The sequence below is a fragment of the Belonocnema kinseyi genome, chromosome 5 (assembly GCF_010883055.1).
Source record: "Belonocnema kinseyi isolate 2016_QV_RU_SX_M_011 chromosome 5, B_treatae_v1, whole genome shotgun sequence".
Taxonomy (NCBI): domain Eukaryota; kingdom Metazoa; phylum Arthropoda; class Insecta; order Hymenoptera; family Cynipidae; genus Belonocnema; species Belonocnema kinseyi.
Genome location: NC_046661.1, coordinates 137,531,802 through 137,553,972, shown reverse-complemented (window position 1 = coordinate 137,553,972; position 22,171 = coordinate 137,531,802). Strand labels below are relative to the sequence as shown.

Here is a 22,171-nt window from a genome sequence, read left to right as displayed (position 1 = left end):
AAATTTTAATGAGATTGCAAAATCCTAGAAATTAAACTCGCGATACTGTAAAATTATAACTTGGAAACTTTCCGAACAATGAAATTGCCGAATAATAAATTTCCCTAAAAATAAAATTCCCTAAAAATAAAATTCCCTGAAAATAAAATTCCCTAAAAATAAAATTCCCTAAAAATAAAATTCCCTGAAAAAAATTGAAAAATTCTGCAATAATAAAATTTCTGGCAGTTTATAGTATTAACCAATTTGAAAATTCCCGAATAATAAAATTCATGATAAAAAATTACAGAATTATAAAATACCCAAATTTAAAAATTACGATTTTTTGTATACGAATATTGTTAATTGGTTGAAAATATAATAATCAAAAATGTTTATAAAAAATTATTTTTAATGTTTAAAGTTTCTAAAATTATTGTTTGAATTTAAAACGACAATTAAAAAAACGTTTATCCATCAATAGATTTTTTCAATTAACGTTATTTTAAATTAAAAGAATAATTTTAGTATAGAATATTTAATATTTAATTAGTGTATTTTTAATAAAAATCCAATATTATTACAAAAATTTTGAATGGTTCAAAGTCGGAAATTCTCTAACTTTTATCATTTATAATTCAACAATTTTCCTTCGGGAAATTATCAATTCAGGAATTTTAAAGTTTCGAGAATTTTATTTTTCGAGATTTTTCAATTGTAAACATTTTTGTAACAAAAAATTTGTTTTAATGTTAAAAGTTTCTGAAATTATTTTCTGAATTAAAAATAACAATAAGTAAAAAAATTGTTAGTCAGAAACGTATTGTTCCAATTGTTTTAATTTTAAATTTAAACAATAGTTTTAGAAACTTTTAACGTGAAAAATAATTTTTTTCATAAATATATTTGATTGATGTATTTTCAATAAATACATGATATTTAATTTAAAAAATGTTTCATTATTTACATTTGGTAATTTTACTATTTGGGAATTTTTAATTCGGATATTTTATAATCCGAAAATTTTTTGTAGGTAATATTATTATTCGTGAATTTTCAAATTCGGTAATATTATAAACTGTCGGAAATTTTATTATTGGGGTATTTTACAGTGTCGGGGATTTTATTTTTCGGGATTTTTCAGTCGTCCCATTTTAATCTTGTTAGTTTTTTAAAATAGGTACTGGAAAAATCTGAAAAATAAATATAAGAATCCAATATCGGAACATTTCGAAATAATAAAATTACGAAAATTATAAAATTGCCGAAATATAAAAATCCCAAATCGGAAAATTCTCAAATAATACGCATTTCGAAGAATTTATAATATTACCTAAAATATTAACGAATTGAAAAATTCCATAAATAAAATTGCCGATTTATAAAAAATTAAAAATAGAAAATTCTTGTATTTGAATAATTGGAAACGTTTTTTTTTTTAATATTATTTATTTATAAAAAATAAAATATTTCTATCCAAGAATTTTTGTTAGGTTTAAAGTTCTCTAAATTTATTGTTTCGGTTAAAAATAATAGTATTCCTATAATAATTGGACTTAAAAAATTTTAAAATACTGATTTATCTCGAAATTTCCTTTTTAATTTTTTTTTTAAATTAAAAATTCGATTTTTGAGAACGTTTGTTTTTGTAATTTTTCAAGAATACTATGGATATTTTTCAACGAAAATTCTTTATCCAGAAATATGTTTATTCAATTGTTAATATTTTAAGACAAACAATAATCTTAAGAAACTTTAAACATCAAAAAAATTTCTTTTATACAAATATTTGATCATTGTATTTTAAATACATATATAAATGATATTTATTAAAAAACATTCGTTTTTATTGTTTAATTTTTAGAATTTTATAATTGTTGAACTTTTATGTTGAGAATGGGACGACTGCAATATTACTCAAAATAAAATTCCCGAATAATGACATTTCTGAAGTTATAGAATTGCCGAAATATAAAATGTTAATAATTTTACCGAATTTGAAAAACCCCCAACAAAAATTTCTGAATTATGAAATATAAAAAGTATAAAATTCCCAAATTTAAACGATCAAAACATTATTTTCAATATTATTTATTTAAAAAAATACAATAGTCCCTAAAATTTCTCCAAACCTAATCTGTAATTTTGTTCAAATATTATTGTAAATTCAAACAATAATTTTTAAAAAAACTTTAAAAATTACCAAATTTTTGTTTGACATTATTTTATATTTCATAATTAATAGTGATTACAAAACTTTTTTTTAAGCGTTTAGATTCGGCAATTTTCTAGTTCAGATATTTTATAATTTGGTAATTTTCTGTCGGAAATTTTCTTATCCGGTAATTTTCAAATTAGGTAATATTCTGAATGGTCGGAAATTTTATTATATTCAAATTTTTTAATTATTGTATTTTTCACAATTTATTATTATTGATAATTTAAAAAAATTTATCGCCTCTTGTAAAAAAAAAATCCTTAGAAATCCCTTAACATCTTGAAAACTCCTTGACATTAAAAAAAATATTGATAATCCTTTGAAATTTCTTGTCAGTTTTTAAAACTCATTAAAATTTCTTGAAATTTTCACATACACTAACATCTTCAAAATCTTTTGAAATCCCAATAAATTAATGAAATAATTTTTTTGAATTTTTGACAAAACGCTCTAAAATATTTCTAATTTTTTTTTTCTGAATTAAAAATTTTATTTAATATCCAAAACACCTTTGAAGTCTTTAGAATTACTTCAAGTTATTGAAATATATTTAAAATACCTAATATTTTTAATCCTGTGAAGCTTTTTAAAGCTTTCGAAAATGTCTTGAAATGTTTCTAAATACCCTAAAATATTCCATATCCTTTAAAAATCCATTAAATCACTGAAATCAATAAAAAATTTCTTGGAATCTTTTAAATTACCTAAAATATTGTTAAAAAATGCAGAAACAGGAAAATGTTCATACTTTTACCTAATTTTGAGGTTTTTCTTGATGCGTGGAGACCCTGCCCTTTATATATACATTCACACAATAAAAAATAAAAAAATTCGAAAATAAATAGGGGAGAGTCGTGCTATGTCGGCACTGTGGGTTTAACCAGCATCCAGGGGTTTCTCAAGAGATGGCACGCGTGTCGGCTTAAACTGATAAAATCGATTTTTAATTCGGATTTTTTCATGTGCGTAATAACATAACATGTGGCAAAATTCGCAGTGATCCTGAGTCGCCACCAAAACAGGTGGTCCTGAGTCGGCACCCTATTTTCGTTTCTAGTTGTTTTATTTTATTTTTTTCTGTTTCAATTCCATATCACTCATCCCTAGTTTGTATTTTTTCCTTTTTAATAATAAGTTTTTGACGATTTTCTTTATTGCAATGCAGAAATGTTTCCATCCTATAAATAAAGTTTGACAATATTCTAAATGTTTTTTTTTCATTCTAAATGGTTTAAATTTGCCCATTTCTTTCTAAAACTTACATAAATTGCACTTTTTCTTGCATTTAAACGAAAAAAAAAAAAATTATGTGCCGACATAGGACCACTATTTTGAGAAATATCAAAAATCGAATTCTTCACTTTTTCTTTGCCAAAGACATTAAAGCACTATTCAACCCTATTTATTCTCTGTTTTCGACCAAAATTCTTACTGTGCCGACTTAGGACAACTCTTCCCTGGAAAATAAAAAAATATGCAAAACCAAATCAGTTATTTCAAATTTCTTTTCATATCAAACTACTCATTCCATTAAAAATAAAGTAAGGAAAGTAAATCCAGGAAAAAATAAAAGATAGTACAAAACTTTAATAAATGCAAAGATGGTATACAACTCTTGATTGTCTAAGATGCATTAAAAAGTATCTAATCCAATTCGAAAACTTCTCTATTTACAAATCATAGCCTAGATCAACAAACTACAAATAATAAACCCGATTGCACCAAAGTTTAAAATAATTTTCTTCAAAACAAGAAAAAAACCAAAAGTTTATCGTCGCATGAAGACGTGTCATTTACTGGCAAAATTCTCCCTCAAGCCAATTTTTTCAGATTCTTCATAACCGGGACAATTTTTTAATTAAGTACTGGGACAACTCTCTCATTTTCAATTCAAAATATATAACTATTTTCACAAATATTTAAAGAATCTGAAAAAAATAAAGCATCGAGGAAAAACGCTTTCTTTCTGATAAGTTCATATAAATCCTAAACTATTGCAATCCCCTTTTGGATTAAGTCAGGCACGATAACAATACTATAAAAATGTATGTACATTTAGTTTCCCTAGCAAATAATACTGACCTATTTACATTATTATATTAATTCTAAGTCATGAAAATGCGGAGTACAATCTCTGAAATAAAATTCTTTACAGTAGAACCTCCCATAGCAATTTTCTATGTAATAAAAACTTGATAAAATTTAATGAAAACCAAATTGGTCTATAAATATTTATAATATTTATAATACTTGATCATTGATAAATGATTAATAATTAATAATTAATAATTAATGATCGAGAATTAAATACAGTTTACAAAATCATACACGCAAACTCGCACGCAATCCCAGGCCGTGTTCCAACTCGCGAATCGAGTTTTCCAATTTTTCCTCATTTTCTGAAAAAGGCTCGATTCTAAATGTCAAAGTTCGGAGGGAAAATTACATATCTACTTGATCTCTATTTTAGCTTCAAGGGAAAAAGTAAATAAATTAAAGTAGTATAGCTGTGAGTTTCTTAACACTTATCGACCGAGCTGAGTTACCGACATATGATAATTACCATCGGCCGGTAAGTGCAGTGTCACTCTTACAGCTATACTACTGAGTAAAGATAATTTCATTCATTCACTTATTCACTTTAGAATTGCAAATGAAATTAATTAATTCTCTTTCCAAGAATAAGTTATTGAGAATTTAGCTAATATCTTCTTCTGGCGATATTTTTTTTAAGAACGACCGCAAGTTGGAAAGCGGCCTTGGTCTTTTTTCATATATTTCATGGCTAGTAATGGCGTTTTCGCAGGTACTTTGGTAATCAGCAAAGCTGGACATTGATTGCGTATTTTGTTGTCAAGCTTAAAAATATTTGCCTGCTTCGTTGTTTTTTGTTCTTTACAATACAAACTGAATTTTTTTGAGTGATTTCGAGGAAATCGGAACTAATTTTGAGCATTTGGAAAGACAATTTTTTTTCCACTTTAGTGACATTGATGAAAAATTGGAATCGAATCTCTACTTTTTATCTTCAGCAAAAAAGATCTTTCAAAACGACAAATTTAAATCCCTACTTTGTACTTGTTTCAAGAATCCAAAAACTTGATTCTTTTACATAAAAGTTACTTGTACGCTGCTGCAGAAAATTAAAAACCTAAGATACGCAGTCGCCTCTATCCTCTAATTTTCAGGGAAAAACAGAACCTTCTAGATTTTAAACTCTTTTTAATAGATTTCCAAGATTTTGAAACTTGTTCAATTTAAATTTCGCGCTAAATTATCTCAAATCAGAGGCTGTATTTTAAGTTTGGCTTTTTATAATTCTGGAGCGAAATTCAAATTTTAGAATCTCTTTTCTTCGCTTTTAGCCTTAAGATCCCGATTAATAAAAAAAATAAACACAAAAATTAATAGAAAATTCACCCCCTACTTGAATATATTTTTTAAAAGTTCTAGAAACCTCCTAAAAAATACTGCTCTCAATTTCTCAAGCCGCCTAAGGAAAGCCTCAATTTAAATTTCGCGCTAAAATTATCTTAAATCAGAGGATACGTTCTAAGTGTGGCTTTTCATAATTACGGCGCGAAATTTAAATTTCAAAATCTTTTTTCTTCGCTCTTAGGGCTTCTCACGAGCCTCGTTAAAAAAATAAATACAAAAATTAATAGGAAATTCCCTCTTTACTTGAATATCTTTTTTCAAAGTTCTAGAAACGTCTCAAAAAAATACTGTTCACGAATTTTTGAGGCGCCTAAAGAAAGTCTCAATTCAAATTTCGCGCTAAAATTATAGCAGATCAGAGGTTACGTTCCAAGTGTGGCTTTTCATATTTCCGGCACGAAATTCAGATTTTCTAATCTTTTTTCTTCGCTTTTAGGGCTTCTCACGAGCCCCATTAAAAAATAAAAAGTACTGGACACAAATTTTTCTTTGCTTCAAAGCCGTATGAGCCCCATTTAAAAATTAAAAACAAATATAAATAGAAAATTCACCCTCTTTTTGATTTTTTTTTTCAAAGTTCTAGAAACGCTTCTAAAAATACTGGGCAGACATTTTTAAAGCGCCTAACGAAGGTATGAATTTAAGTTTCGCATAAAAATTTTCTGAAATCAGAGGTTAGGTTCTAAGCGTGACTTTACATATTTTTGGCACGGAATTTAAATTTCAGAAATTCTTTTCCTTGCTTTCAAAGCCTCACGAGCCCCACTAAGAAAATAAAAACTAACCTTAATAGAAAATTCATCCTCTATTTAAATATTTGTTTTCAAAGTTCTAGAAACGTCTCTAAAAAATACTGGCCACAAATTTTTAAGGTGCTTAAAGAAAGTATCGATTCAAATTTCGCGCTAAAATTATCTTAAATCAGAGGTTGTGTGCAAAGTGTGGCTGTTTATATATCTCGCGCAAAATTCAAATTAAAAAACCTCTTTTCTTTGTTTTAAGCCTTAAGACTCTCATTTCTATAATAAAAAATCCAGAATAATATCTTGACCCTCTATTTTTAATCTCCCTTTTCAAAATTCTGGAAACGCCTTTAAAGATCCTAATTGAAGTGCTATCTCGGGCGCAGAAGAAGTCGTCAAGTCAGAAGTCAGAATTGGAACACGGCTTGGTCTTCTCACTTCCTGAACACCACCCCACCAGTCCTGAAGAGCCACTCACCTGCCCTCGGGGACTCCTTCTGCAGCTCCCCCTCCCTCGTCTCATCTCTCTTGATCTCCTCGCAAGAAGTCCTCGTCGTCATCATCCTCGAGTCTTGGCCTTCTGGGCCTGTGGACACTCGCTCGCTGGTTGGCAACCCTCGCCCCGATTCCGCCATCGAGTGGCGCTGCTGTTCCTGGAGTAAGCAGGCGCTCGACAGTAGGTCCCACTGACGGAGCTTTTCTCGGTCGAGCTCGAAAGACGCGGAGTTCGCTGACGTCTCCGCGTTCGACCCAGTCGGGGGAAGGTTGCCTTCCACTAAAAAATGCTTCTCGAGGGTGCTCGGCTTCCTGTAGGCCTCGTTTTCCGGGTCCCAAACATAACCCCCTGCACCAATTCTGTCCATCGCTAGCGTCTCATAGTCGTCATCAGGCTCCACACTCTGATTCTGATTAAAGCTCTCATTCGGAACCTGATTCGGATCCTCGTTGGATCTTCTTTTTACCCTGGGTCTCTCCTCTTCTCTTAGGACGACAGTGTCATTAACGTAGGTCGCACCTCGAGTTATCCTCGCCCTGGATTTCGACTCTGGCCTCTCAGGTCTTGCAGATCTTGGGGGACTGTCAAGGTTATCCAAAGACCTCGCATGTCTGAGACTCACTCTTCTGAGACTCTCTCTCCAGAGAGAATCTTGCTCCCAAGGATCCTCATCTTCAAAAGTTCCCTGATCGTTATTTTGATTAGAGTTCTCAGGTTCCTGGCTCTCATTCCTTTCCGAAGTTCTACTTTCCAAACTCCTGTTTTCACTCAAAGCCCTATTCGCTCTATTCCTCTCATCCACTAAGTTCTGCAGCCCCACGTCATCCAAAAGTCCCTCCAAAGATCTGGACCTTCTGTGCGAAGTCTGCTGAACCGGAAACTCTGGAAGCTCTAACTGCTGACTCCCAGACTTGTCTCTCAACCCATGAGGATACAGATTCCGGGTGCTGACATCTGGAAGCGAAACATCAGGAAGCAGATCATTAGACTTAACTCTTCTCAGTGTGTCCGCCTCGTAGAAGTTTCTCTTATCAACAAGGCCCGCCTTATCTTCCGCTAGAATTTGAGACGTTTTCCTTAATTCAGCAGCGATTCTCCGAGCCTTGTCGATGTCGTCAACTTGAATCTGCCTTGGAATTTGTCTGACGATCGGATTTACCATCCTTCCAATGTCATTCCGTTTGCTGATTGAAGTGTCGCCTCGCTGGTTGTTGAGTTGAGGAAGCCTCGAGGTGTGGAATAAAGAAGATCTCGGTTGGGATTCTGCATTTACTCCAGCTTGCAGGTCTGAATAGTAGTAAGGAGCAGATTCAGTTCCTGAATTGGACGAGGGCAAATATTGAGTTTGTGGAGTTTTGTTCAAGGGATACTGATTAGAATCCTGACTCGAGGAAGACCTATGGTTTGGCGAAAGAGAATATCTCGCGGAATCTTGACTCGCTGAGCGAGAGTGCTGTTGGATTCGTTGATCAGTTTGGTGTCCGACTGGTGAAATTTGATGAGGTCTCGAATAACTTGAATCCCTCGAGTGCGAACCAGCCGATCCTGACCTAGATCCTTGCACAGATCCTGGTCCGGATCCTGTTCCAGCTCCTTGTACAGATCCTGGCCTAGTTCCTGAATTTTCTGCTTCATTTCTAATGACAGAACCTCTCAATGGAGAAAAACTGTTAACATTCTCGTAATGTGCGTCTCCAGTGAAAGATTGTGAGTGCTGATGCGATGGAGGCAGATCGCTGACTCTCATTGAAGGCAGACTACTCGCAGAACTAGTTTTACTTCTCGTTCCATAGCTAAAAGGTTGATCGAGGTTCATCTTATCCTGGCAGGTCGTTTTTTGGAGCTTGTCAGCAACTAGCATGTTTTCGTTGAAGCCATAGATGCTGTTGTAGCTGAGATCCTTCGCGTAGAGATCAACATTGAATGCATCCCTCGCCTGCAGTTCTTCAAGATACTGATCCAAATCGATACTTGCGCCATCAAATCGACTACCAAGTGATTCCAGTTCGTCCAAACTATCCAGAACTTCGCAAACTTCATCACTGACTGGTCGCCTTTTCATTTGTCGGTGTCTAGCTTCCTCTTCCGGGTTTCGTAACTCGGCTGAATCACTCCCCGCACTTTCTAGGGACGCTCGACTGTCCCGGAAGGTGGAGCTGATCGTCGATTCAGAGAATCTGGAAGGCGATCGGTGTGTTTCAACCTGGCCGGCTGGTTTATTCCATTTCGGAGAATCCCTAGAGTAATCTCTCGAGACAGGAACTTGGGGAGATCCCTTTTTCAATTCCAGCGAATCTTGCATCTCGAGCGATTCTAAGTCTTCCATCGGAGGTGGAGATGTTGGAATTGGAGGTGGAGAGACTAGTTCACTATCTGAAGAATCATGAAGTTCGGCTATTAGAGTTCTACTAGCTCCTAAATAATACGAAGCAGGTCTAAAAGTATCAGAGAGACTGAACCTCGGATGTCTTGGCGCATCGATAGAATCCAAATCCTTAGAAGATTCGTCATCAGCATCAGAACTATCAGACTTTAGGGCAGTCAAAATATCCGGAAGCTCTGATCTTTCCTGCTCCCTTTTCTCAGACTTGCTGCTGTTCTTCTCCTCCCTCTCGAGATGATTAACCTCCATGTATACCGGCTCTATCTTGTTACCGGAAACACAAACAAACTCGTAGTGTGGAGTTTCTAGAGTCGAATAATCTCCGTAATCCTGTTTACCTTCGGAATTCGGGGCAAGTAGCGAATGAGATATTCCGTTCTGCGTCATCTCGACGTAGGAACTTTCTTCGTGATCGAGGTTAGCAAACAGACTCTTCATCATTTTTGGTGTGGGTCCATCTTCTGCGTTTGGATCCAGAATTGCTTTTCGAGGTGCCATTGGCAGATAGTGGTTTTCGGGTGAGGCGTCTTCCTTTGGAATTGGGGAAGTGTCCTCACTCTCTCCGGAAAATTGATCCCTGTGGGTTACCAAAGATTCGGCCATGCTGAGCCTGGTATAACACGGGGAATTTTCTAGTTCTTCGTTTCCTTTTGAAGTCTTGCGTCTTCTTCTCTGATCTTCTGGTTTTCTCCTTATCGTTCCGGTGTAGGTCTCAGGTTGACGAGTTTGGTACTCCTTTTGATGTTCCTGATTCTGATAATCCTGATATTCTTCCTCTTTCTGATATTCCTGATTCTGATACTCTTGCTCTTTTTGATAACCCTGCTCCTTCCGATACTCCATATAATCCTCATCTTCACTTTTCCCCGGCTGGTCCAAATCACTTCCTGTATCATAAAGAAGAGTCTCAGTGTCACTGAAAACACCCCGATGTGTCAATTCCTTCTTATCATCATCTTCCTGCTGCCTAACTTGCTGCGACTTCCTCTCAAAATCTGCAAGCAGATCCTTCACAGATTTGTTCCTATCCTTCTTATCACTTTCTTCTCTAGCATTTTCAGAACCCGAAGCGGAGTCCCGAACTACTTTCCGGTCCAACTTTGAAACATGAGCTTCTGTCGCTTGCGGTGGGGAAATTTTCAAAGGTTCCTGCATCGTGAGAGTTTCCCTAACGGGACTCGAGCACGACTCAAACGATTTGATCCTACTTTTAACCAAATTAAGAGTATCTGTCTCTTCTTCTGTCCTTTCTTTCGGAGAATCTTTTTCGGAAAGCTTGGAATCTTCTTCTTTGGAGACCCACTGGACATTTTTAGGCGTTTGCCAGGTTTCTCCGGGAATGTATCCGGCGAGTGTGCTGAGTTTTCCGGCTTCGTTGCGAGTGATGGGCTGGTTGGAGTAAACACTCGGTGTTTTTAGAATTCCAGAGGGTTTCTTTGGCTCGAGGGGCTCTGGTGTGATCACCGTCTTCGGGGGAGTGGTTTCCTTGCTGGTTGGCTTTCCTTCGAGATAGCTGACTTCCTCGTATCCGGCGTCTGGTGGAATTCCACAGAGGTTCGAGGGGCTAACGATACCGGCGAGGCTGGACTTGTGAGTGTTGTCGACGGGGGTCGTGGGTGACCGATCCTCCCCAAAATTCCGGGGGCTCCTCCCTGCATGCGAGGGTCTACGCGTGCGCTTCCTTCGGACATCGCCCAGCTCTGATTCGTTACCAAACAGATACATTTTTAAGTGACTTTCTTCGGTAGATGGGCAGGGGGAGTTATAAGAACAAATTTCTACTTTACCTACATCTAGAATATTCTACGAGTCAAGTGGTTCGTGTCCGTGCTAAGTTTCTAGAACGTTCTTGGCGCTAGAAAGAATCTCGTGAAAAATAAATACGGACACGAACCATTTGAGATGTAGAATGACTTCGATGTCGGTAAGGTAGGAATTTATAAATTATCTCTCCCTTTGTCTATCTACTTTGTTTCATTTCCGGGATGTTTTAAAGTACCCAAAACCAGGAGAAGCGGGAAGCTCTACATCGAGAGGATTAATTAATTCTAGCAGGTTTTTAGTTGAGAAATTTTTATTTATTTAAAACGATGTTATTGTGGGCTCATTTTTTAAGAGGAGCTAAAGAATTTCCAATTTTAACACTCATAAATTCAAAAGTGTAAAAAAATGTTACGTGATGTCAGAATTTAAATTTAGATCAGTTGATCATTCATTTATTGAAATGATTCCTAGATTAGGTACAATCAAAAATAAGAATGCTCCAAAATATAAAATATAATTTCACAATTTCTCATTACATTTTGGTTAATGTTATGAAAAATTTTATTTACAAACGCTTTCTAGCATAAAAAGTTGATATTTTTTGTCAAAATAGTGGCATCTTTTCGAAATATGAACGCTTTTAATTTAATTTAAATGTTTAATTTAGTTACGGTTAAAATTACAGGTATTGAAATTTTTAAAAAAATGGAATTTGAATTTAAAATACAGATATTTTGATGAAAACGATAGCACTCAAATTAGATTTCTTTTTTTAAAATCCGGTCACAAATTTCAAGGTGACTAAAAAAACTCGAAATTTATATTTCACGCTACAATCATGTCAAATCAGAGGTTATGTTTTAGGTGTGGCTGCTTATCCTTCTGGCGCAAAATTCAAATTTAAAAACCTGTTTTTTCGCTTTACAAGTCCCTTTTTTAAAAACAAAATTAAAATTTACAAGCACATATTTTTGAAGAAAATTTAATTCATCTTTCTAAATAAATTTTGTTGTTGTTGAAAATTTAACTGCTTCATTAAAAGTTGAACTTCTATTAAAAACCGAGTTAAAAACTAATTTTTGGGCGAAATATTTCTGATTTTAGTTAAAAATTTATCTCTTTGTTTGAAATTTAATTTTTTTATCGGAAAGTTTAATTATTTTATTCTCGATTGAAATTTGATCTTCTTTAGCTGACAATTCCACTATTTAATTAATGATTCGTCTGTTTTAATTGAGGATTTGCCCGTTTTTTATTGCAAATCAAAATATTTTTTCGCTGCAAGTTGAATTATTAAGTTGAAAATTCATTTTTTGGTTGAAGATTGATCATTTTAGTTCAAAATCCCTTTTTTTGAATGATAATTTAACTATTCTATTTTTCATTGAAATTTGATCTTTTTTAGTTGAAAATTGATGCTTTCTGCTAAAAATTCGTCTTTTTTCGTTGAAAAATCGAGTTAGATTAAATTTCTAGATTAAAAATAATTTCTAGATCAGATAAAAATTAAATTAGATCTATATTAGATTTAAAATTAGGCCAAATTAGAGGTTACATTTCAAGTGTGGCTTCTCATCCTTCTGGCGCTAAATTCAAATCCCATAATCTCCTTTTTTTACTTTAAGCATCACAAATCGCATTTTTTAAAAACAAAATTGAAATGTTATTAAATTATAGAATCTGAATTTAAAAGTACATATATTTTGAACACTATTTGGTTAGTGGTTTATCTGATTTGATTGAGGATTCAACCGTTTTCTATTGCAAATTAAAACATTTTTTGTTGCAATTTGAAAACTCATTTTTTTTTTAAATTCAACTATTTCTTTTTTAATTGCAATTTAATCCTTTTTAGTCAAAAATTCACATTTTCTGCTGAAAGTTTGTCTTTTTTCATAGAAAAATCGAGTCAAATTAGATTCCTAGATTAAGAATAATTTCTAAATTAGATTAGATTTAAATTTCGCGTTCAAATTATACGAATTCAGAGGTTATGTTTTAAGTATGGTCTCTCATCATACTGGCGCGAAATTCAAATTTCGAAATATATTTTTCGCTTCAAGAATTATGAGCCTCATTTTTTAAAATAAAAATTTAAATTTAATTAAATTAGAGAATTTAAATTCAACAGTAGGAAAGATTTGAAGAAAACAATAGCCCCTGAAGTAAAAAGCGCCGTAAATTGTTAGTATTTTAATTCAAAAGCACTCATATTTTAAAGGATATTTAAGACATTTTTCCAAAATTAAATTTTTTTATTGAAAATACAATTACTTGCCTAAAAGTTAAATTAGTGTTCCAAAAACAAATTTTTTGGTGAATAATATTCTCATTTCAGTTTAGAATTCACCTTTTTAGTTGAAATTTCACATTCTCTGCTGAAAATTCGACGTTTTTCGTAGAAAAATAGAGTTAAATTAGATTTCTAGATTAAGAATAATATCTAAATTAGATAAAAATTAGATTAGGTTGAAATTTTGCGCTAAAATTTTGCCAAATTAGAGGTTATGTTTTATGTGTGGTCTAGCATTATTCTGGCGCGAAATTCAAATTCCAAAATCTCTTTTATTCACTTTAGGCATTATGAGGCCCATTTTTACAAACAAAATCTAGATTTTAATAAGAACTTCTCACTCTATACTTAATAGTACACATATTTTCAAGAAAATAACAACATACTATTTTTTTTTTAATACTGGTTAGAATTTTTAAGGCGACTAAAGAAAATCTCGATTTAAATTTTGCGCTAAAATGATATAACATCATAGGTTATGTTCCAAGTGTGGTTTTTCATAATTCTGGCGCGAAATTCAAATTGCAAAACCTCTTTCTTCGCTTTAAGCGCACTTTTGAAAGATAAAATCTCAAAATTAAACTCTCAAGATTAATTTTCCCTTTTTTCTCGATGTAGAGATTGGAATAATTGGAATGGGATGATATTAGTTTGAGAAACGAGCTTGAGGCGATGACGTTCGCAGGACGAAAGTGTTAGTTGACCTACGACATGCCATGCTTCCGCTGACCATAAAAAGCTCCTACGGTGTTAATTTTATTTTTTAACAAACCAGACCCACCATCGCCAGAGAGAAGGAGCCCCGAGAAAAAAAATCTTCTTTCGAATCCTTCTTTAAAATCTCATTCTTCAATTATTTCTACTCTTTTCGACTTTTCAAACCCGAGAAAATATTTTTTCAACAGAGAAAAATGATGTGCGACTTTTCGAAATATGATACACATTCTAATAAATTTTTCGTGCACCTCGTTAGTCCGAAGGTTTTAGTAAGTTTCGAATAATTAGCGAAAAGAATCGAGATAGAAAATTAAAGAAGAAATTTTAATTATAACTTTACATTTAATCGAATCGGACTTTAATGAAATTTTTAACTAAAAGTCCCGATTCTTTCGCTGGAAATTGGTCTCGGAATTAGTAAGAAATTAAACTTTGAAATGTTTTGCAGGACTATTGGATGCAAAACTTTAATGTTTGATGAACTTTGTTAAAACTTTTCACTACGTGATATGTAATTATGTACATTAGAGGAAGCTTATCCAACTCTACTGATGAGCGCAAGATTACAAAGTGGAAGGAACTTGGAACTCTAGTTGGGAAATTCTTGGCACTGAGTAATAAGTTTGATATCGATCTTAATTTTCTTTTTTATGAATAAATTTACAGTTTTTAAAGCTAATATTTAAAAAGTATTAAAAAAGTATTATTCTTTAGTATATAAATCTTCAAAATTAATATTTATTTAACGCAGGCTTCACAGTATTTGACTGAAAATTGATATTTTTAAATTGAAAATTCACTTATTTGGTTAGAAAATTCCTTTTTCTTTAAATAGAAAAATAAACTATTTTGGTAAAAAATTAAATTATTCGATTGAAAATAGAACTATTTAACTGAAAATTAATACTTTCAAGAAAAATATACATTTTTTAACTCAAAATGTACCTCGTCCATTTTTGGTTGACTTTTGATTTTATTTAGTTCAAAATTCATACATTTTGGTTTGAAACTCATATTTTTTTGGTTGAAAATTTCATAAATTAGTTCAAACAAATTCTTTTAACTTTTTTTTATAAACTTTCATCCATTTTAGTTGAAAATTCGTCTTTTTTGAACGAAACTTTCATTATTTTGGTAGAATCATAAATTATTTGATTGAAAAATAACATTTTGTTGAAATTTCGTCTTTTTGGGGTAAAAATTCAACTGTTTTCGTAAAAAGTTCAACTATTTATTTTCTAATTTTTTCAACTTTTTGGTTGTTTTTTGTTCAAAAGACAATTTTTCTTGATAAAATTAATATTCTTTGATTAAAAATTCAATTTTATATTCAAAAAACAATTTTGTTAAATTGTCATCATTTTTAGTTGAAAATTCATCTTTTTGGGATGAAACTTCAACTATTTTGGTATAAAATCGAAACTGTTTGGTTGAAAAATAACTTTTTTGTTGAAATTCTTACTTTCAGGTAAATAATAAATGTTTTAACTAAAAATTAGAGGTAAAAAATTATTTTTTTCTAACAGAAAATTTATTTATCCATTTTGGATTACATTTTCCATTTTTTAGTTTGAAAAATCCATGTCCTTTATTGAAAGTTCCTTTTTTTTCGTAGAAAATTAAATTTTTTGCTTCACAATTTAACTATTTGGTTGAATATTAATTTTTTTCTTGAAAATTCAACTATTTTGGTAGAAAATCCATCTACTTGGTTGTAAATTAAATAATTAGGTTGAAAATTATTATATTTTTTGGTCAAAAATTCACTAATTTAGTTGGAAATCACTCTTTTTGGGTTGAAAATTAATTTTTTAAAGTAAAAATTAAATTATTCCATTAATGGTTGAAACTTGAAATTTTTAGTTAAAAAATCGCCTTTTTGGCAAAGAATTAATTTTCTTAGTAAAAAAAAATCGTTTTGGTAGAAAATTCAACTAATTTGTTAAAATTTCCTTCTTTTCTTGGTGGAATATTCATCATTTTACTCGTTTTTTATTGGTAGAAAATTAATTTTGTTAACTAAGAATTTAATTATTCCTTTTTTTTTTTGTAAAAAATTAATCTTCTTCGCTAAAAAATCACTTTTTTGTTGAAAATTCAACTACTTGGTTAAAAATTAATTTATTATGTTGAAAATTGAATATTTTTACTTAAAATGTTAACAATTTAAATTTTTTGTATTTTCTTGGAAATTTCACACTTTTCGTAGAAAATTAACCACCTTGCTTGCAAATTCCTTTCTTTTTGTTGAAAATTGAACTACTTTAGTCACGAATATTACTATTTTTTTTTTAATTTACTTTTTTTATTGCAAATTAATTAATTTGGTCAAAAGTCAGTCTTTTGGGTTAAAAATTTATTGTTTTAAACTAAAAATGGAGATATTTAAATTTTTGTTAAAAAGATATCTTTCATAATTGAAAATTCCACTTTTTCGTTGAAAATTCGTATTTTCTGGTAGGACTTTAATCCTTATAATTGAACAATCATTTCCTTGGCAGAATTTTGTTGTTGTTGAAAATTGAATTACTTTGTTAAAAGTTCTTTATTTTTTGTTGCTAAAAAAATTATCTTTGAACTGAAAATATACATATTACATTTTTGTTTACAAATTTAATTTTTTTAGTTGAATATTCATGTTCTTATTTTATCTCTTTGGTTGAAAATAACTATTTTATTAACAAAATTTTTTTTAATAGTTTTTTTTAGCTGAAAACTGAACTTTTATATTTTCAGTTGAAAATTTAACTATTTGGTTAAATAATGTTCTTTTTTTTTTTGAAAATTCGCATTCTTGGTAAAAAATTAATTTTTAGAAAATTTGTAGAAAAAAAATACAAGACTTAAAAAAATTATGACATTTAACAATTTTAATATTTCACAGAAAATTATAAGATTTAAGAAAATTATGCAATATCAAAATAAATGATAAGATTTTTAAAAATTACGAGATTTAAAAGAATACTAGATTTTAAAAATATAAGATATTTTTTTAATTATATCATTTTTAAAAAATCATATTCATTTGGTAATCTAATATTTTCATTTAAAACATTTTATATAAAAAAATATAAGATTAAAAAAATATAAGATTTTTTTATCATTTATTTTGATATTGCATAATTTTTTTAATCTTACAATTTCTTATGAAATCTTTATTTTGTTTTATTTTAGTTTATTTTGAAATATTTTATTTTTTTTGAAATCTAATAATTTCTTTTTAAAACATATACTTTTTTTTAATCTCAAATATTTTTTATCATTAATTTTGAAATGTTATAATTTCATTTGAAATCTTATCATTTCACAAGAAATTGTAAGATTAAAAAAATTATGCAATATCGAAATAAATGATAAGATTTAAAAAAATTACGAGGTTAAAAAGAAAACTAGATTAAAAAAAAAATAAGATTTCAAAAAATATTAGATAAAAAATTATAAGGTTCCCATCGAAATTATAAGATTTTAAATTAAATCACAATATTTCAAAATGAACTTTAAATTTTTTAAATAAATTATAAGATTAAAAAATAATTTACAAGATTCTAAAAAAATAAAAGCTTAAAAAAAATTACAATATTTAAAAAGTTTAATATTTCAAAGGAAATTATAAGATTTTACAAGAAATTATAAGATTAAAAAAAAAGATGCAATATCAAAATAAATGATAAGATTTAAAGAAATATTAGATTAAAAAAATATAAGAATATTTTCCATTATATAATTTTAAAAAACCTAATATTTTTTTAAATTTTATATTTATTTAATCTTGCATTCTTTTAAATCTTATTATTTATTTCGATATTGCATAATTTTTTTAAATCTTATAATTTTTTGTGAAATCTTGTAAATTTTTTTGAAATGTTATATTTCTTTTAAAATCGAATCATTTCTTTTTGAATCTTGTAATTTTTTTTAATCTTAAAATTTATTTTTTAATTTCGTGATTGATTTTGAAATATTATAATTTCAATTGAATTATAAGATTTCCGTCGAAATGATAAGATTTCAGACTAACTCACAATATTTAAAAACAAATTATAAAATTTAAAAATAAATTATAAGATTAAAATATAATTTACAAAATTCCAAAAAATAAAAGATTAAAAAAATTACAAAATTTAACAAGTTTAATATTTCGAAGAAAATTATTAGATTTTACAAGAAATAATAAGATTATTAAATATTAAAAAATATAAGATTTTTATTTTTGCTAATCTAATATTTTTATTTTAAAAATTTGATATAAAAAAATATAAGATTTAACATAAATTAAGATTTTAAAAAATCTGATATTTTGTTTAATCTAATTTATATAATATATATAATTTTCTGTGAAATCTTGTAAACTTTTTTGAAATGTTATATTTATTTTTAAATCTTTTACTTTTTTTAATCTTAAAATTTATTTTTTAATTTCGTCATTGATTTAAAAATATTATAATTTTGTTTTAAATCTTATCATTTCACAAAAAATTACGAGATTGAACAGAAAACATGATTAAAAAATATAAGATTTCAAAAAATATTAGACCAAAAAAAATATAACATTGTTTTTTAAATTATAAAATTTTAAAAAGTAGCATTTAAAAAAAAGGATGATAAGATTTTAAAAGAAACGTAATATTTCAAAATAAACTGAAAGATTTTACAAGACATTAAAAGATTTAAAAAATTGAAAGATGTAATTGAATATAATATTAATTTTTTTTTTAAATTACTAGATAAAAAAAAATTATAAGATTTCCATCGAAATAATCAGATTTCAAATTAAATTATAATATTTCAAAATTAATTATAAAATTTCTAAATAAATTTTTAAAATTAAGATTTTACAAGAAATTAAAAGATGTAATTGAATACAATATTAATTTTTTTTTTAATTATTAGATAAAAAAATTATAAGATTTCCATCGAAATAATCGGATTTCAAATTAAACCATAATATTTCAAAATTAATTATAAAATTTCTAAATAAATTATAAGATTAAAAAAAAAGATGCAATATAAAAATAAATGATGATATTACAAGAAAATTACAAGATTAATTAAAAAAAATATAACATTGTTTTTTAAATTATAAGATTTAAAAAAGTAGTATTTTTAAAAAAAAGGATGATAAGATTTCAAAAGAAATGTAATATTTCAAAATAAACTGAAAGATTTTACAAGAAATTAAAAGATTCAAAAATTATTAGATAAAAAAAATTATAAGATTTCCATCGAAATGATCAGCTTTCAAATGAAACCATAATATTTCAAAATTAATTATAAAATTTCTAAATAAATTATAAGATTAAAAAAAAGATGCAATATCAAAATAAATGATGATATTACAATAAAAATAACAAGATTAATAAAAACTATCTATTTATTTTTAGAAAAAAAAATGTTCCTGTTAAGTCTCTTATTTATAAAAAATGATCTTTTTTTTTTCTTTTTCTTCCCATAAGTTTGCAGAGTCAGGAAAAAAATGTTTAGTCCGAAATTTGAATGATTTTAACTGCTAAAAATGAGTTCCAAATTGCTTGAAATATTCGAGGATGGAGGATGAAGCGATGACTTGGTTTTATTTACAATTAGATTATTAGATTATTAGATTATTAGATAATTAGATTATTAATTCAGGAGAGGAGGTTTCCCTACCTTCGTCATCGCTGGAGTAACTGTTGTAACGGGAAACGTTTGTCACTGATCTTCTGCCGTCTGAACTTTTGCTCCTCGCATGAGGCCGATGAGTCTCGTCTCTTCGTCTGCCGGAGTGGCGAGCTTCTGCGACGGAAGCCTCGTGAGCTGCCAAGTCGAGGAGCGCTTGCTGTTTGTAGAAACTCGACAGCTCAGTTTGAGCGGTTCCTCTCGTCGCCGAGCCAGAGGGTTTCCGTGTCAGTGGCGACTGCAGCATACGCTGCTTCCACTCGAGAAGACGCTTCATCGACTCCTCACGCTGAGAACAAATTTATTTTCGAAACTCAACTTGGTTCAGAATTTTTTCGCGGATTTTAACAATTTAAAGCTATTTCATCACATTCAAAGGAATTCGTCAGATTTCAAAATAATTGATAACGATTTCGGGGGAAAAAAATTATAAGAATTAAAAAATAAATTCTTAGATTTCGAAAAAAAATTATAAGATTACAAAAGATTTAAGAATAAATTATTGGATTAAGAAACCAATTATAAGATTGCGAAAGAAACTATGGGATTTCAAAATAAATTATACTATTTCGAAATAAATTTTAAAACCAAAAAAAAAAGGATGGGATTAGAAAAAAACTAAGATATCGAAAGACTTGATCAGATTACAAAAAGAATTATACGATTTAAAAACAATTATAAAGTGTCGAAAAAAATTATGAGATTACAAAAGGAATTATAGGATTTGAAAAATAAATTATAATATTTCGAAAGAAATCATAAGATTTCCAAAGAAACTATAACATTCCGAAATAAGATTTCTAAAGGAATTATAATATTTCGGTAGAAATTATAAGAATACAACTAAAATTATATAAATTAAAAAAAAAATTATTAGATTAAGAAACAAATTATAAGATTGCGAAAGAAACTATGAGATTTCAAAATAAATTATACGATTTCGAAAAAAATTATAAGATTACAAAATAAATTATCAGATTACGAAACAAATTATAATATTTCAAAAAAAATTTTCATATCATGAAAGAAATTATAAGATTGCAAAAGAAATTATATTTCAAAATGAATTAGAAGATTTTAAGAGAAACTGCCAGACTTCAAAACAAGTGATGACATTACAAAAGAAATTATAAGATTACAACTAAAATGATAAGAATTAAAAAATAAATTATTAGATTTCGAAAAAAAATTATAAAACCACACAAGATTTAAAAATAAATTATCAGATTAAGAAACAAATTATAAGATTGCGATAGAAAATATGCGATTTCGTAAGAAATTATATGATTACAAAGGAAATTATAAGGTTACAAAAGGAATTATAAGGTTTAAAGATAAATTATCAGATTACGGAATAAATTATAATATTTCAAAAGAAATTTTCATATCATGAAAGAAATTATAAGATTGCAAAAGAAACTATAAGATTGCGAAAAAAAAATATGAGATGTCGAAATGAAGTAAAAGATTTTTTTAAAAAATCATAACATTACAAAAGAAATTATGAGATTTAAAAATAATATATAAGATTTAAAAACAAAGATTAAAAAATAAATTATAAGATTCGAAAAGGAATTATAATATTTCAAAATGAATTAGAAGATTTTAAGAGAAACTAACAGATTTCAAAAGAAATTATAAGATTTCGAAAAAAATATAAGTTTAAAAAATAAATATATAAGACCAAAAAATAATGATAAGATTTAAAAATAAATGATCAGATTACGAAACAAATTATAATATTTCAAATAAATTTTCATATCACAAAAGAAACTACGAGATTTTGTGAGAAATTACAAGATTTCGAAATACATAATTAGATTACAGAAGAAAATTCAAATTACGAAAGAAATCTTAAAATTTTGAACAAAATTATAAGATTTCGAAATAAAGTACAAGATTTAAAAAAAAACATAACATTACAAAGAAAATTGTAAAATTTCAAAATAATGTATAAGATTTCAGAAAAATACAATGAAATTAAAAAATAAATTATTAGATTTCGAAAAAAAAATTATAAAACTACAAAAGATTTAAAAATAAATTATCAGATTAAGAAACAAATTATAAGATTGCGAAAGAAACTATGAGATTTCAAAATAAATTACACGATTTCGAAAAAAATTAGAAGATTACAAAAGGAATTATAAGATTTAAAGATAAATGATCAAATTATGAAACAAATTATAATATTTCAAAAGCAATTTTCATATCATGAAAGAAATTATAAGATTGCAAAAGAAACTATAAGATTGCGAAAAAAAACTATGAGATGTCGAAATGAAGTACAAGATTTAAAAAAATCATAACATTACAAAAGAAATTATAAGAGTTAAAAATAATGTAAAGATTTAAAAAAAAAATTAGAAAATAAATTATAAGATTCGAAAAAGAGTTATAATATTTCAAAATGAATTAGAAGATTTTAAGAGAAACTAACAGATTTCAAAAGAAATTATAAGATTTCGAAAAAAAATATAAGTTA

At 28.4% G+C, this 22,171-nt stretch overlaps 1 protein-coding gene across 1 annotated transcript in view; it reads right to left on the bottom strand.

Moving 5' to 3' along the window:
• LOC117172367 overlaps positions 1–22,171 on the bottom strand; it is a 504,467-nt gene that overhangs the window by 300,229 nt on the left and 182,067 nt on the right. Inside the window, exon 9 of the mRNA XM_033360222.1 lies at positions 19,678–19,975. Coding sequence (XP_033216113.1) covers positions 19,678–19,975 — 298 coding nt within the window. The remainder of the gene's footprint in view (positions 1–19,677; positions 19,976–22,171) is intronic.